Raw genomic sequence first — 17,415 nt, forward strand, 5'->3', positions numbered from 1 at the left:
ATTGCACATAAAACAATAAAGTATACTTGAGAGTTTTTTTTTTTTTTTTTTTTTCCTTTTTTTTCCCCCTTTTTTTCTTCTAATCTAATATGATGATAAATAAATATACCACAAGCATCTAAACATAACCTTGTCACACACACACACACACACCAAAAAAAAAAAAAAAAAAAAAAAAAAACCTTACTTGAAAACTTGAAGTAGGGTTTGATACTTTGATATTAGATTTTCCATTTTTTGAGGGGTAAAGATATAAAATGCAGTTTAATTTAAAATTACCCGCTAATTTTTTATGTTAACGTTTAGAGGAGAGAGAAAAAGAAGCAAGATAGAGGGATGGTTATGGAGGTCAACAACTTTGAAGCTTTCCTGCTGGCAATTAACATTCTTAAGCTGCTACCTAATGATTGAAGTTTCAGGTCAGCTGCGATTTTCTTAATTATTAATTTATACCATCAATTTCATTTTATCCTTCAAATAGTAGTTTCGTATTTCATTTGGACATCCTATTTATTTTTATTTTTTTTATGTAAATGGCAAAAAACACAGCTAAAATCTTTGACCTTTGACTAATCAATATGAAACCCCATCTCAATTTGAACCCTATTTAGAGTCAACTTTCCAATTAAACCTTCAATTTTGGTTTCTGATGCAATTTGGGGAAAAGGGTATCAAGTGATTTCTTGAATAATCCCTCAATTGGGTTTTTTATTCTGGGGTTTGATGATGAAGAAATTAGGGTTTTTGTTTTCTGTTTTAATTAGCTATTTGGTAGTTGTTGAATCAATCTGTAGTAGAGGTTGTGATTTGGGTTTAGCTTCATACTATGTTCAGCCAGCTGATACTCTTCTTGTTATAGCAAGTAATTTTCAAACTTCAACAGCTAATATTATGAGCTATAATCCCCAAATCACGGATGTAAGTGGTATTCAAATGAATTCCCGGATCAATATTCCGTTTTCTTGTAATTGTATAAATGGGAGTTTTCTTGGTCATAATTTTAGTTACCAGATTAAGACTGGCGATACGTATACAACTATTGCAGCAAACCAATATGCCAATCTTACTACTGTTAGTTCACTTCAGAATTTTAATAACTATACTCCGACTGGCCCCGTTAGTGGCAACCTTAATGTGATTATTAATTGTTCTTGTGGAAATAGCAGTGTGTCCACGGATTATGGGTTGTTCATTACTTATCCGCTTCGTCCTGATGATAGCTTAAGCTCTATTGCGCGGACAGCTAATTTGAATGCGAGTTTGTTGCAGAGGTATAATCCTGGTGCAGACTTTAATGATGGAAATGGGCTTGTTTATATTCCTGGAAGAGGTACCAATCTTCTTTCTCTCTATCACTGTCACACACACAAACACCCTGGAACTCATTGAAATTATGTACTGTACTAGTTGAGTGTTAAAACCTGGGGTTTATTCTGGTTTCTTTTTCTTGAGGTTTATCAAATATTTACTTGTCAAATTGTGAATGGATCATTGCCTTCTTTAGGTTACTGAACTTGTTGGAATTTTGTGACTTAATTATTATGCATTGTTATGTTGTGCAACTGCACATGCATGTTGTGGGATTTGAAAACTTGTGAAACTCAGTAAAAAGCATGGTTAGGGGTACGGTAACAATGAAATATTTTGGACAAAAAGCTTCTTAAATGCATTTCTTATCGGCTGCATTCCATCTCAAAACTTGGCTAATTCAAACTTGAAGATACATGGTCGTTGGAATGTATGGGATGTTTCTTATTTCTCCCGGCTGCTTCTTAAGCTTTATTAGTGTGATTATGCTTATAAATGTAGCACCCAATTGGTCAATAATTTTGTGTCTTTATAATGAACCAATGGATAGATATAAATTTGGGGTGAAAAGGTCTTTTCAGTTTGTCAAGTAATTATGTTTGTTTAAACACAAGTATAGGTAATGTAATAAGTGATCATCATGTGTCTATATAAAACAAAACAAATCAAGTCAATCCAACCCTTTTAGTGACTGCATGGTTGGGTAGGTGGAGGAATAAGGGAGAGGTGTAGATAATATGGTGTAAATAATGCAGAGCGTCTTATAAGGAATTTCATAAAAGAAAATGAGGAAAGAGACTTTAAAGATAACCCACCATACAGTCAAGAAGGGCTTTGGGGTCTGAACTAGCCTATGTTAGTGGATTAAAAAAAAAGATATTGGAGATTGGAGAAGGAAAAATATGTATCACCCATAAGACAGTTTTTGTTATATTATTTCTTGAGTGTTAGCCATGCAGAACCACAAATCATTTTGGGACGAAGGCTTTGTTGTTGTTGTTGGCCATGTAGAAGGACCAAACAACTAGAATGCCAGGACTGATGCCTGGATGTTGTTTGTAACATACTTTGTATGAAAAGGAGAGATGGTTTTATTTATGTGTTCAATCTTCCCAGATGTTTAAATTGAGATCAATAAGAATCTTTTGCATCATAACTTTTAATCATTTAGCATAGTTTCTGGTTGAAAAAATTCTGGGTAAAAATCATATGGGCCGGCATATCATATATACAAGGGCAAACAACTAGAATACCAGGCACTTGTGCCTGACTACTGCGTAGCTTATTAATAGTTGGAGGGAAGAGTTTTAGCTCTCTGATTGATTTTCTCAGATGATTGCATTGTAGATTGTAAATAATTACTGCAGCATTTATATATTTAATTTCAAAATTTAAACATGAGATGGGGGAGGCGAGTTTACACAACTTGCCTCTGTTTCAGGCTTCAGCTCTTTATCACGCCCTTAAGTGCCATTTTGACCTAATAATATGTTTATTAAGCTGAAGAAAAAGTTCAATAATAAGCTAAGTAGCTAACTCTTCTTACTTATTATAAAAGCTGCATTGATTTTATCTATGGAGGGAAACAAAATGTGTTCTGAGTATCAGTTTTTGTTATGTTTCTGTAATGACCTTTTGTTCACCTTGGGATGACTCAGCTTAAAGCTTTTAACTGAGACTGTTTACAAGCATGTTCACTGATTTTCTGAACCAGCCCTAATTTATTACTCTTTTGTGCAGACCAAAATCAAAATTACCCTCCACTGATATTACAATCAAGGTATCTTGTAGTCTTATTTTATTCCCAGACTCATCTATTTGTAGTATAACAATTACTATATCAGTCTCATTTGAGCCACTTTCTTAAAATAATTGTCTTGTTATCTTTTTAAAATTTTATGCAGCCCAGGACCTGGTGGACCTTCCACAGGTATTTGACTTTGCTCCTTTTGTAAATATTAATTTTTTTATCCTATATCACACCAATAAAGCCTCTTGTCTTCTTCCTTTTCCATATTCTTGGACTCTTGGTTGTTCTAACAGTTTATACTTCCTCGTGACAATTGTTTTGCCTGCTCCCAGGAATTTCTCCCGGAGCCATAGCTGGTATATGTGTGGCAGTTGGATTGTGTGTGTTCTTGATTGCGTGGTATCTTGTCTACATAAGAAGAAAGAAGAGGAAAGCAGCAACCTTGGATAAGCCTGATTTCCTGTTAACACCAGCTGGTACTCTTCATCTCTTTGTGGTGAACTCTTGAATCATTTATAAGTGTTATTACTTTTTTTTTTTTAAAAGTTTTAATTCTATAAGAATTAAAATATATCAAGAAAATGTGAGAAGCCACTAAACAAACCGACTGCATGATGACTTTTTTTTTTTTAAAATATTATTTTTATAAAAATAAACTAGAAGAAAGCTTATCAAATATCAAAGCAATTAGTTGGAGAAGCACCGGATGGCAGATGCCATAAACCAAGAAGCTAAGCCATCATATGATTCCAAATACCTCAACCCTATTAGTTCTATACTAGAAACCATAAACACACTATTGTGCCGGGTTAATATTGTTTGCTTTTATTGTGAACAGAACATGTAACCGGACCATCTGAAGCTGTAGCTGTTAATCCTAAGCATCCTGGCATAGCAGTTGATAAGTCAGTGGAATTTTCTTATGAAGAGCTTGCAAATGCTACTAGTAATTTCAGTTTGGCTAACAAAATTGGTCAAGGTGGATTTGGAGCTGTTTACTATGGCGAGCTAAGAGGCGAGGTTCGTAGATGCATTTATTTATTTATTTATTTTCCTGTGTGTACAAATACAAATAGTTATAATGTTCATCGTTCTATATATAAGAACATAAATTTAGTTTGTTCAATATATTGCATCTTCAGAAAGCAGCTATCAAGAAGATGGATATGCAAGCAACAAAAGAATTTCTTGCTGAACTGAAGGTCTTGACGCATGTTCATCACTTGAACTTGGTACACACTCACCCCCTGAAATATGTCAGATCAGTCAGTAACTTTGAGCCTTTGATGCTATTGGTTTATAAGCTGTTTTGTGCTGAACTAGAGTCTAAGTGTTTATTGTTAATATACTCTATTAAATTACTATATAACTTGCATTCTTGTTCCCTGCTGCAAAATTAAGTATCTGATTTAGGTAGGATTTTCAATGTTTAAGTGGACCAGCAATTTTTTTATTGGTTACAATCCCTCTAGAAATGAGAAAAGGGACCTCCTTTGTAAAGAGAGTAGAGAGATATTGGGATTCAAACTTAGTCTCTTTCTTGTAATTGAGTAGGAGACTCATCAATTGTTAATAATGACAAATTGATAATGTTGATTGGCTCTTCTTGCATATTGAGGGAGCCAAGGGTCATGAGAGAGAGAGAGAGAGAGAGAGAGAGAGAGAGAGAGAGAATAAAAGCGAAGACTTCAACTAGGGTATGTGCAAGGAGCCAAGGATCATGATACAGGGTCTTTGAGAAAAAAATCTCTTATCCTTTGGACTCCATGAAAACTTATCTGCATCTATTTATTGGTAGATGATCTTGCTTCTTAACATTTATAGTCCCCTTTTTTTTTTTTTTTTTTTTTAATCAAAGTGAAAGAGTCAATGCTGGTCAACTTTTTAGCTTTGAGTTGGTACATTTAATGCTCCAGTTTGATGTCCTTGCTTCATATCAATGAAATACAAGATAAAAATTGTTTATGCAATCAAACTTCTAATGGAAATTATCTTTCTGCTGTGTCAGAATTAGTCTACGTACAATTGAAACCCTCTTACCTTGCGGTAACCTGGATTCTTGTAAAAGTCATCAGGCATTAATGTGTCCTTGACAGACTTGAGGCTTCTCTTTTAGACATCTCTTACCAAAAGGGGCTGAGAAGAAACGTATACTATATTTGTCTTGCAGATCCTGTTATAATCTCTTTACATCCCCAGTCACTTGTACATTTCTTCAGCTAATGTGAGAATGAACCCTTTTATGAAATGATGGCCCTAATGAGGATGCAAATTTATGCTGTTTTCCAGTGCTCGATAATACTCTTCCAGTAGAAATTATTATACTGTCCTAGTGATGAAATGAAATAGATCATCTTCCCGCAGAAATTTAAGCTAGTTTCCAGGCTTGATAATACTCTTTCAGTAGAAATTTTGTACTGTCCTACAGTCCTAGTGCTGACTGCTGAGTATATTCATAGGAGGCTGGTTTAGTGCTAGAAATTCTTTTTGGGTTGGCTTGGTTCTGTTTGGTTCTTTTTCTATGAGACATTTGGATCAGTTTTTTTTTTTTTTTTTTTTGGGTTGGTGGCTCTTACAATCACCAGATTCATGACACAATCTTAGTCTCACAAGGAGTTTATCGGATACTTGGTTTCTGGTCCTGTGATATTGGAGCTTTCTTTCCCCCCTCTCTATTCTCGTGTTTAAGTTTATTTTTGAGCTGAAGTTAGTACTTATGTCATGTATGAAGTAAAATTGAATATTGAATGAACCTTTTCATGCATCTGGTTTACTTAGATTTGACCATAACTGTTTAGTTGGAATGTTAGATATTGTTCTCCGCAACCAATTTGATGTCTATTACAGTTCCACTGGAAATGAGGATTATCTGAGTATAATAATGTATGCTGTATTTAATATGATGTCTATTACTCTATTACAACCAGTCTCCTATGAATATACTCATGTCTACTGTATGTGAGTGCAGGTTCGCTTGATTGGATACTGTGTTGAGGATTATCTCTTCCTAGTGTATGAGTATGTTGAAAATGGAACCTTGAGTCAACATTTGCGTGGTTCAGGTAGAGCTATCTCTGTGGAAAACCGACTTCCTTCTGTTTTTCTCCTCTGGCATAAATATTCTATCAGTCCAACATGTTTGCCTATCTATTTTCAGGAAAAGCTGTCCTGCCATGGCATGCCAGAGTACAAATTGCTCTTGATTCAGCAAGAGGCCTTGAATATATCCATGAGCACACTGTACCTGTCTACATTCATCGTGATATTAAATCTGCGAACATATTGATTGACAATAATTTCCATGCAAAGGTACTTCAAGTAACTGCACGTTTGTTTAATAGCCATTCAATACTTTATTTGCTCACAATCCGCTAAATTTGCAGGTTGCAGATTTTGGATTGACAAAGCTAGTGGAGGTTGGAAATGCGTCTTTACCAACTCGTTTAGTGGGCACATTTGGATACATGCCACCAGAGTATGTTATTTAGAAAATGACCATGATATTACTACATACACCCCAAGCAGTTGTAGGCTTCTAGTAAATTATGCTAATTTGGCTTCGGTTTAGTTCTTCCATCCAGTTGGCTTGATCACTGTCCTAGGCCTAATGCTAGTGGGATGGAGCGACCCCTGCTGTTCAAAGAAAAGTTTTAACAATTAACTTGTTATTATAATTTGTGATAGTTGATTAGTTAGTACTCCCTCCACATCTAAAAGTTCTTCCTTATTTGGTTTTTTCTTTGTGAGACAATCTCTATCCAAACAGTAAGAATTTTTAGAGATGGAGGCTCCATTTGTGTTTTGAAGGAAAACATTTTCCTTGAAAATGATTTTCTCATTTTATATTGTTTGTTTAGTGAAGGGATGGAAAACAATTTTCTCAAAGGTGAAAAATAATTCTCCCAAGAGTAGAAAATATTTTCCTTTTAAAAGGTATGCCACATTTTCCTCCCTACTTCTTACATCCCTTACCTTGCCTCTCATCTATCTTCTCCTTTCCACTCCTATTTTCCCCTTCCTATATAATTTTTCTTGTAAGGAAACAAACAAAGAGAAACTTTATTTTTTTTATTTTTTTTTTTTTTTTTATAATTGTGTTTTCCCTTTAAATTGTTTTCCATGGGGTATCATTCTCCCAAAAAATTGTTTTCCATTAAAACAAACGGAGCCGGAGAGAATTCTTGGTAGTGAGGTTATTTTTTTTTTATTATTATTTTATTATAGTCAAGGTGATGGGGTTGTTTTACTACTTCTTGCTTTCCACAGATATTGCAATGTGTGCACTTTTCACACTATTAGCACACTCCTCTTTAATCATATATTGTGACTCATATATAAGGAATTAATATAGTCATATGGAGTCTTATTAGATTTGTCTCAATACACTTCACAATGTCAACTTTTCATGTATATATATACATATATATATATATATATATATCTATATATATATATATATATATATATATATATATATATATATAATTAACCAAGCAACCAAGAAGAAGAATGGCAAAGAAGGCTGGTATTTTCAAACACTTCCTGGTTGTTTTGTTCTATGCACAGCCTCTCAGCCTTGGCTTTCTACATAGGGTTTTTATTTCAAAAAAAAAATTACAATGAACCTGGGGTGGGTGTGGAAAATTTTCCACAACTGAATCGTGGGATGAGGAGTGCTCAAATATGGTACAGGTCTTAAGGAGTAGGGCTGTTTGGGAATTGGAATCGTTTGCATGTTATTTTGGAGTCTGACATAATAACCCCCCCCCCTCCTTTATTCTTAGAACACGTCGGTCATTGATTCCAGTTTTGCAATTGAATTTTCATGGAGTTGTGATAAGAATATCAAGTAGAGGTTTATATTATGAAAAAGTTGAACTGCTGAAGTTTGTTAAAGAAAAGCTTGAGGTATTTGCATGAAGAGGTGTTTAGAAATGTTAGAGCCATCAGATGGGAGGTTATTTTGGTTTAGAGAGGAAGGTGCACTGGATGATTGGTTAGTTAGTACATTTACTAAAATTCTCTTGGCATCTTAACCCTGTAAGAGAATAAATTAACTTAAAGGGATATTAATTCTGAGCATGCCCTTGACAAGGTTAATGGAATGAGGAGAAGAAGCTTTATCAAGGAGTTGGAACACTTGGAAGTGGAGAATCGTTGTAGTTAAGGATTCAAGATCCATCATTGAGGTGATAACATCATCATATGGAAACAATCAGGTATTGATAGTGCTTGTTTGAAATAGCATCATTTAGTGATGAAGAAATTACAAACTCAAGCAGAATGATTTAGTGATAGCCCATAAAGGTGTTTAAGCATCCTTCTTCAACAGTTCAGCATCTGGTCCACATGAGATGTCTCTAATCATGTTTTCTTATTCGCCAATTGTCATCATGGTCAAAGAAAGGTATAAGCATCTTCCTTTACATAATATTGCTGGACAAGAATTGCTCATAATTGACAACATATAAGCTTGCAAAAGGGGCATCCTAGATTTATCCAATAGCCTACAGTAGTTTTTGCTTTCATGTAGTCAAATTTCTAATAACTGTGGAAGTTAATATTGAAATTCTAGGAGGCTTTCCTGCTTAATTTTGCTGGTAAAGGAATTTTTCTGATTCAATTTTTTTCCCCTACATTTTTTATAAATGATATTCTTAAATATTTGAAGTCCCATGCTACTGCTAATCCATGATTGTTGTATCATGATGATTTGTTTAATCTTTTTCTGCGTGGAATATCTTTTAGGATTAGCAAAAGTACTATTATGTCTAATCATGGCTTAATCTCTTGCACCAATGGTTCTGTCTTTCAGCTGCTTAATAACAAATGTACTAGCCTCATAGAGATCCTAACTATTTGGCTGTATACAGGTACGCCCAATTTGGTGATGTCTCTCCCAAAGTAGATGTTTTCGCTTTTGGTGTTGTTCTCTTTGAACTCATATCAGGCAAGGAAGCTGTGGTAAAAGGAAGTGAATCATCTCTTCAACCACAGGGCCTTGCTACTTTGGTAAACAATCTGTTTTTGGTTAATCATACCACTTCTATATATATATTATGTTACTTTCTTTATATACAATATTGATAACAAACAAAGTATATTAGAAAAAGAATGCATGTAGTAAATAAATATGTTCCAGTGCCAGTAAATTAGACATTCTTTTAAGAACAAGTCAATATAGAAAAGCTAGTATTTGTTTAGCAATAAAGGAAATTATCGTGTTTGCTTCAAAAAAAAAAAAAAAAAGAGGAAATTATTGTGTGATGTTTCTTTTAAACCATTCACCGTTTCTTAATCGATTTTTATTTCAATCGATATGCCTAATGCAGTTGTTCTTACCAACTTCATTATTAATAATTTTTTCTCCATGTAACAGTTCCAGGATGCTTATAGTGAGTCTGATCCGAACAGCATATGCAAACTAGTGGATCCAAGACTAGGGGAAGACTACCCTCTTGACTCTGTCCTCAAGGTGAATATGATCAAGCAATAACGTATGTTGGCTAATTTCAGTTCTAGAAGATGTTTGTATTAAGAGTTACTATATGTTTAATGTTTTACAGATGGTAGAGCTAGCAAGAGCATGTACTCATGAGAATCCCGACTTGCGACCTACCATGAGATCGGTTGCAGTTGCTTTGATGTCCTCCTCATCAACCACAGAAAATTGGGATATAAGTTCGTTCCATGAATATGGCCTTAGAAACCTTGGGTCTGGAAGATAACTGAAAATGGAGGATGGCAGGATGCTAGCATTATATCTTCTACCAATTTTTTGCAAATGACATATTGAATTATTGCTTTAGATTTTCAGTTGTGGTTTGGTCTCATGATCTTTTTCCACACTTTTTTGTCTTCCCCCTTTTTTTACATGTTTTTATTCATTAAAACTAGAGTTCTTCAACATTTGGACTAGCCTAACTCGAAGAAATTTTGTACATTTTTCTTTTCTCATGTATAAATGAATATTAGTGATATGAAAAGGTTTATGCTCTTTAAAATTAAGCTTGATGTTCAACATTTGCACGGTGAGTAGTTGATCACTATACATACACCTCCACCGTCTAGTTGAGGTTATTTATTTATTATTTATTTATTATTTATTTTATTTATTTATTTTGAAACAAATCTAGTTGAGATTTATTTATTCCAAAATCCGAACTCCTTAAACCTATAACTATTAACTAAACAGTCAAACATCAAATTTTGACCTCTTACCACCTTGATCTCGTTCCTCCTTTCTAGAATAATTGACACGTTTGAATTTTTTCACTATTTATATATTAGCTTTTGCTATAGTTTTTTTACTAAAAATTTAAAACAAATTTTATGATAAATATGTTGTTAGGTATTGATATAAATTTTATAAAATAATAATTTTTGTATCTTAATATCTTATATAAAAATAAAGTCAAATTAATACCTTGACAATGAAATGTAGCTTACTCCTTCTGTGTTTTTTTTAAGTGTTACAGTTTGACTTTTTTTTTTACTATTCCATAATATATTGTTGGATTCGTTGTAATATATACTTTCATAATATCTAATTCCCTATACTTTTACTAACATATAATTAGATAAATTAATAATCAAAGTTGTGTCTCGCTATGCATGTTTGGTCAAACTGTAACACTTAAAAAAACATGTGAGTAGGTTGGACAGCAAATCGTTAAAACCCTCACCAAGGGGTCTAAAGTTAAACTGACACTTAAACTTTGGGCTGCCTTCAATTTCTTCTTCTTTTTTCAACAGTTCATCATTTGCGGCAGGTACTACATCTTACTTCTCTGCTTCTTCCTTTTCTACAATTTTTCAATTTCTTGATCAATTGGTTCTATAATTCGAACTAGCAATATAATTTTATGCTCCTCAAAAAAAATATAATTTTATCTAAAACCCATTATCAATTTTCATTCAAAAATCATGTTTCCAATTCTTAATGTGGAAAAAATTACAGGAACAATCATAATAGTTCGCAATAACAATGGCATCTAATTCTTCTGAATCTGGTGAGCAGCAAGCAGCTACAACAAAGATTCAAATATACCCAGCTGCTAATTCTGGAATTTCTTCCTTCTGGAAAGGTCTCCTCTCTTTCTATTCAGAATTAAAGGGAAAAAACCCCCCTTTTTTTTAAATTTTAATTTCTGGTTATTTATAAGAATTTGATATTTTTATTGCAGATAAATATGAAAAGGATGCTAAAAAGTACTGGGATATTTTTTATAAGCGTCACCAAGACAAGGTAAGTTATTTCAATTCTTTTCTTCCAGAATTTTTTTTTTTATTATTAATGTGTTATTAGATGTGCGCTTCATTTACAATTGAAATGAAAAACTTACCATTCATTGTTTCTTTGTTTGAGAATTGATTTTAATTAGATTGTTTCTATGCCTTGTAATGAGAGTTTGTTGATTTACAGAATAATACGAGGTATATAAGCTTGAAACATGTGTAAATGCATTTCTGTAGGGAATCTATGGTACAATTTTTACTTAATATGTAGGATTGTAACTAGTGTTACCACTTTGGAACCAAACATTTTATTATCTAGTAGCTATTGCCTCAAGTTGTAGTATTGACGACATCGATCGCTGACTTTGGCTAGCTCAGTATTTTGTGTTTTGAGTGCTGAGGACTTTCAGGGTTTGATCCTCACTTTCATCCTCGTTGTTAAGGACTCTTACCCGTTTAAATACCTGCCTTGTATAAGAAAACCCTGGAAGAACTTAGAATTGGGATCCCTGACTTAATTTCTGAATATGTGGCTCTAGACTTTCTATTGAAGAGCCCCTATTTCCAACTGCATTGCCCCATATATTGACTTGCAATTGCAATTCTGACAATTCTGACCTGATATGACATATTCTTTGAGTGAATCCCATGAAACACGGAGAGTTCATCTTTATGAGGTCCTTCCAATTTCGTTGATTTGTGCTACACATTGAGCATAGGGTGGACATGTGCGTGCCCATTGCAAAATGTTCATTTAGTATGAGAAACTTAATAGATATGCCATGATATAAAATATTTTCAATAACTTTTGAATCCCTAGTGCTGTAATTGGTAACTAATAATTTGTCTGTTATGCATCAGTTCTTCAAGGATCGACATTACTTGGACAAAGAATGGGGTCGCCACTTTACTGTAAGATCTAGGTTTCATTGAGCATTACTCCTTTACATAATGACGTAGTATTTCCTATTAATGTATTCATAATGTTCTAAAAATATTTGTATGTATATTTCAGGGTCCTGGAGGAAAATTTCTTCTAGAGGTCTGCTGTCCACTCATCATCTGATTTGTCTGCCGAATTCTTTTAGTGGAGCTACGTTGTCTTATGTTCTGTACTAGTTTTCTATGATCGCAAAAAATTCTCATGGGGCTTGTAGTGATTTTTGTGTGTGATTGTACCAGTTTAGGTGCTTAGTAATGAGCTTTTTGTTGAACATATCTAACTGCCTATCTATGGATTAACAAACAGGTTGGATGTGGGGCTGGGAATACCATTTTCCCTCTACGTGCTACATACCCAGACGTCTTTGTACATGCATGTGACTTTTCTCAGCGAGCTATAAGTTTAGTGAAGGTTTGTAACACACTAACACCCCCCTCCCCTTCTTTCCCTGCCCCAAGCAATTTATGAATTTACGCATGACATATTTATTCTTCAAGTGATTATATTTTTTTATTGGCTTTTTAACTGAACAATTGATTTTCTCTGATGGGACTCTTTTTCTTTCTGCATTTGCAGTCGCACAGAGAATACTCAGAGACCTCCGTTAATGCATTTGTTTGCGATCTGACAAATGATGACCTGAGCAAACAAATACCTTCCTCGTCTGTGGACATTGTGACTATGGTATACATATAATCATTTTGGGTTCTCTTGTTGCCTCTTTGGCACTATAGTGTTCATAGTCATTTACAACTATATACATTTGAAAAACTGCATATTGTATAGTATCATAGTGTAACATTTAAACCTTTATCATTAGTCCTGAGAGAATACTTTCCTAACTTATGTGTACCTTTCCTTAAAAAAAAATTAATAAATAAAAAACAAACCTCTATCAAATTGAGCTATGTCACTGTAGAATTATGAGAATAATTTTGAAATAACTTTTCTGTCAAACTTGAAGCAACTAATTGATATTCGCAGGCTGCTTGCTTTTAAACTGTAATTGACCCGGTACAAAGACCAATACTAGGAGACAAAATTAATTAAGGAAGAAGCACTAGGGAATGTGGCAACATAGAACTAAATTCTGATACTCTTGAGCAGTAGATGATAAACATTATATTATTAGGTTATTTTTGTAGTTTCTCTTGATTATAAAAGGGTAGTAGCATAATATACAAGGGTATGAGATTTGTATAGAGGAAATGAGAGAGAATGGCAACCTCAAGTTACTAAAGGAGTGATAACCTAAAGTTATCAAAGAGACTAATAGCCTAAAGCTATTAATCTATAACTTTTGTTTCCAAATATCTGCCATTATCAATCAAAGACTCAAGCTTTTATCTTTAAATTTCTTGTTCAATAAATCTTATAATCTGAAAATCCTAGTCTATAACATAAACCTATATTAAAGCCCTGAACATGTTACAAATGTCCTCTATCATCATTGGGCAAGTTCTGGGACTAATTATGTGTTAAGAATCTTTGATGTTCTATTCAACTAGCTGACCCTTTAAACAGATATTTGTCTTGTCTGCAGTGTCGCCTGAGAAAATGTCACTAGCGTTACAAAATATCAGAAAAATTCTCAAGGTAAATTTTTAGAAGTTTAATTTTATAGAAGTTTATTGCTTAATATATTTCAACTTCTACGCAGTTGGGACATATTTTTCTACAATCTGAACCATTCTCTTTTTTCTTTTCTTTTCCAGCCAAATGGCCTTGTACTTTTCCGTGATTATGCCACTGGTGATCTAGCTCAGGTATTGCTCTATCGTTTTTGGTTTCAGCTGTTTGCAATTGTGAATATCTCATATTTACTTCTTGATAGTTGAGAGCATTCTGAATTTGTGCTAGTTTATATTTGTATCCTGCTTAGATATTCTGGAATATCATCATTCTTTTGGTGTACCTGAATTGTGGAATTTGCTATACTTAGATAATTACCTCAACAGCTGCATGCCCCCAACCATTCCACCCTCTCTCAAAAGGGAGAGATAATTACCTCAACAGTTTCTTACTTACTTTAATTGAGGTTATCTCTTCCCACCTCCTGCTCACCCTTCCCCTTGAAAATGAATAAATAATTGTAAAGAAAGTTATGCTAAGGTTGGGTGGAAAAATGCCAAGAAATTATATTTTGTGTTCACTTTTAAAGTTTTACTGTGCTTATTGTATGATGGAGTTATCTTAAATTGTGGCAGGAGAGATTTACATGCAAAGATCAAAAAATCAGTGAGAATTTCTATGTCAGAGGTGATGGTACAGTAAGTTTTATTTATGTATATTGTTTGTGTTAACAATCAACAATCTTATTTGTGCAATGACTTATATGTTAAATTTTCGATCCAGCGAGCCTTCTACTTTTCTGAGGAATACCTGACACATTTGTTTGAAGAAAATGGATTTGTAACTGAAGAAATTGGGTTGTGTTGCAAACAAGTAGAGAATCGATCTCGTGAATTGGTTATGAACCGGTATGTATAGATTTTGCAGTTCTTTTCCTTGATTCTAAGCTGCAGAGGTCTGCTGTGGAAGTGTTTATTATCAAAAAATGAGACTGCAGCTATAGTGTATACACACCTAATTTTTTAAGACTTGTTTAGCCTGTGCTCTTTACTCTAACTCTGCATCTGTCAATTTTCTGTTGAGAAGTTCCTACTCTAGTGCACTGCAATATGTGAATCAAAAGACAATGTTTGCGTCATGTCTTGAACAATTAATTGTCTGTAGGCATTCATTCCATGGACTTGACATTGTGTCTAGGCTTTCTTGAGACAACCTTATTTGGTGTATCCAGAGTCCAGACAATTGCATGTTAAATTGTTAATGTATATATATGTGCGTAAAACTAGGCTGTATATACTCTACATTCTTGATATCATGAGAACTTTCTAATATGATATATCCATCGCTTTACTTTTTTTTCCAAGATTTAAAGTGCGCCCTGGAGTACTTTGTTAAACTTTCAATTTCATGAATTGAAAATGTTGGATGAATATAATATTCCATCACTTCAATTTTTTGTGCCTCTAGGTGATCTAGTTTCGTGTGGGTGTTGAAAAATGCATCACTAAAGCCAAAAGCATTGTATTATTTTGCTTGTAGTGATATAATTCAGGTGTTTCTTTATAATGCAACATAACTATAGTTGCCAAGTTGAAAACCTTTCATCTGATCCCTGTTCGTTTATGTGTAATTGTAGACGTTGGATACAAGGTGTATTCTGTGTCCCGTCAATGGAGAATGATTTGAACCTAAGTAAGAGCACCCTTGATGGAGGAAGTACTGAAATTGAAGTGAAGGAAGCTGCTGCTGAGGTGCCTCTTACTGTAGAATTTGACATGTCAGAAGGCTTGGCTGCACAAATGTTTGGTGTTTCACCTTCTAATGATGAGGTAAACCAAGATTTTAGAACTCTGATTCTGGTTTGTGATGACTTTTGTGTGATAGTCTCTGTAAAAAGTTAACCTTAACAAAACTTATTCTTATTATGTTTATTCAGTATGCTACTTATTATAACATCTCAAGTGAACTGGGGTTGAGTAGTTTAGTCAAGACTGTCAACTATCGGGAATTTTACATTTCTTGATAGAGGATAGGGAAGAAAATAAGAGTGGGAAAAATATTCATGTTTGCAGACATTGTTTTGTTTTGTTTCGTGTTCTCTCAGACAGTGTCTAAAATCAGAATCAAAGCTTTTTATGTGCCTGTTTCACCTCATGTTAATGTAGCCACATTCTTAATCCAGGTTATCGATATCAGTTTTGGAGACTTGAATTTCAAGATTAAGGTTCTCTCCAAAGAGAATCAGCACACTTGTAGATCTACTGGCTTGATGTTGTGGGAATCTGCTCGTTTGATGGCTTCTATCCTTGTTGAAAATCCATCAATTACAGCAGGCAGACGAGTTTTGGAACTAGGTTGTGGTTGTTCAGGCATATGCTCAATGATAGCTGCTCAGTCAGCACATCTTGTAGTAGCCACAGATGCAGATGCTAGTACACTTGACTTGTTGGCACAAAATGTCTCTGAAAATCTCAAATCAACACAGCTTGGCAAATTATTGGTTAGAACGCTGCACTGGGGTAATCAAGAACACATCGATGCGATCAAAAAAGAGAATGATAGAGGCTTTGACGTCATCATAGGTACAGACGTGACATACATTTCTGAAGCTATATTACCCTTGTTTTCCACCTCTGCAAAGCTTCTATCAGTTGATAGCACCTCTGGAGTGCTGTCAGAACCAGCCTTAATTCTCTGCCATGTCTTACGAAGAGTGGATGAGCCATCTATACTTTCAGCAGCATCTCAGTTTGGATTTAGGCTGGTAGATAGGTGGCCCAGTAGCAGTGCAAGCCGTGCTCAGAGCATCATGAGTTCCTGGTTCTCTAAGATCGATTCTAAGGACAAAATCCCAAGTACTGCATTAAGCATCCTCTATTTCCAAAGAGTAAAGTCGGATTCAGGCTGTCAAAACTAAGTGCATCAACTATATGGGAATCAAAGCTACTTTCTGAACTAAGCCATTCATTTAGCTCACAAATTTTGGATTTTTGTAACATTAGTTATTATTTATGAACCTTATTTAGTCATTTACAGAAGATTTGGATAAACTTATATTGATCTGCAGTGAGATTCTTTCACAAATCCTACTCAAAATGTTAAACTCTGAATTATCAGCAGGTTTTGCAAGGCCTCTGTTTAACGAATATACTCAATAGTCTACAATCTGTTAATCATCCATCATGACTCAAACTACGAACTCAAACCCACCACGTATCCAAGCCTATCGCGGTGTTGGGCTTACCTAGTTACCCTTTCTAACATCAACTGTAAGATTATTTGTATGTTTGATTTCATGGTTCATTATTTGCAACTCGGTTTGCCTCTGTACAATCCGCAACCCAACCATTGCATCTATAGAAACTTAGCAAGCAGTTAATATAGGGAATTCTTCATTATCAAATAAGAAATGTATAAGTTATATTAGTGTATACATAATAAAAATTAGGCTTGATATTGATGATGATAATTTGAAAAGTGATAACAATGTAATAGAAACTACTTTTTCTTAATCATAAACAAGTTTATAGTCTTCAAAATTTACTCAAGTTGATGGGAAGTAACCTACTACTAGTATACATAAGTCCAAAAATCAATCAGTATA

General features: G+C 34.1%; 2 protein-coding genes across 3 annotated transcripts; both read left to right on the forward strand.

Moving 5' to 3' along the window:
* Positions 1 to 488: 488 nt before the first annotated feature.
* LOC110705410 (chitin elicitor receptor kinase 1-like) lies at positions 489 to 10,072 on the forward strand. 2 transcript variants are annotated; one of them, XM_021883268.1, is made up of 13 exons: positions 497 to 918; positions 1,270 to 1,330; positions 3,049 to 3,088; positions 3,213 to 3,238; positions 3,391 to 3,534; positions 3,897 to 4,078; positions 4,201 to 4,290; positions 6,027 to 6,120; positions 6,216 to 6,367; positions 6,442 to 6,533; positions 8,932 to 9,070; positions 9,438 to 9,533; positions 9,625 to 10,072. In XM_021883268.1, exons 1-13 carry the CDS (start codon positions 724 to 726, stop codon positions 9,784 to 9,786), a joined length of 1,473 nt encoding a protein of 490 aa, XP_021738960.1. In that variant the 5' UTR covers positions 497 to 723; the 3' UTR covers positions 9,787 to 10,072. The 2 variants fall into 2 exon arrangements, with proteins under 2 accessions (XP_021738959.1, XP_021738960.1); XM_021883267.1 differs by having other exon boundaries at positions 489 to 1,330.
* A 670-nt stretch (positions 10,073 to 10,742) lies between these two features.
* On the forward strand, positions 10,743 to 16,989 carry LOC110705411. Its single transcript, XM_021883269.1, has 13 exons — positions 10,743 to 10,830; positions 11,019 to 11,145; positions 11,245 to 11,306; positions 12,158 to 12,208; positions 12,312 to 12,338; positions 12,546 to 12,650; positions 12,816 to 12,923; positions 13,764 to 13,835; positions 13,955 to 14,005; positions 14,447 to 14,509; positions 14,595 to 14,719; positions 15,448 to 15,640; positions 15,994 to 16,989. Exons 2-13 carry the CDS (start codon positions 11,046 to 11,048, stop codon positions 16,726 to 16,728), a joined length of 1,692 nt encoding a protein of 563 aa, XP_021738961.1. The 5' UTR covers positions 10,743 to 10,830; positions 11,019 to 11,045; the 3' UTR covers positions 16,729 to 16,989.
* The last annotated feature ends 426 nt before the right edge of the window (positions 16,990 to 17,415 follow it).

This window comes from Chenopodium quinoa, unplaced genomic scaffold (genome assembly GCF_001683475.1).
Source record: "Chenopodium quinoa cultivar QQ74 unplaced genomic scaffold, ASM168347v1, whole genome shotgun sequence".
NCBI classification, from domain to species: Eukaryota; Viridiplantae; Streptophyta; class Magnoliopsida; order Caryophyllales; family Amaranthaceae; genus Chenopodium; species Chenopodium quinoa.

Bases quoted from the DNA above. Each gene is read 5' to 3' on its own strand.
- LOC110705411 (XM_021883269.1), top strand. From the start codon at position 11,046: ATGGCATCTAATTCTTCTGAATCTGGTGAGCAGCAAGCAGCTACAACA. The intron at 12,924-13,763 runs GTATACATATAA...CCCTTTAAACAG, and splicing joins CTGTGGACATTGTGACTATG to ATATTTGTCTTGTCTGCAGT. The intron at 14,510-14,594 runs GTAAGTTTTATT...TTTTCGATCCAG, and splicing joins ATGTCAGAGGTGATGGTACA to CGAGCCTTCTACTTTTCTGA.
- LOC110705410 (XM_021883267.1), top strand. From the start codon at position 724: ATGATGAAGAAATTAGGGTTTTTGTTTTCTGTTTTAATTAGCTATTTG. The intron at 4,079-4,200 runs GTTCGTAGATGC...TTGCATCTTCAG, and splicing joins ATGGCGAGCTAAGAGGCGAG to AAAGCAGCTATCAAGAAGAT. The intron at 6,121-6,215 runs GTAGAGCTATCT...ATCTATTTTCAG, and splicing joins TCAACATTTGCGTGGTTCAG to GAAAAGCTGTCCTGCCATGG.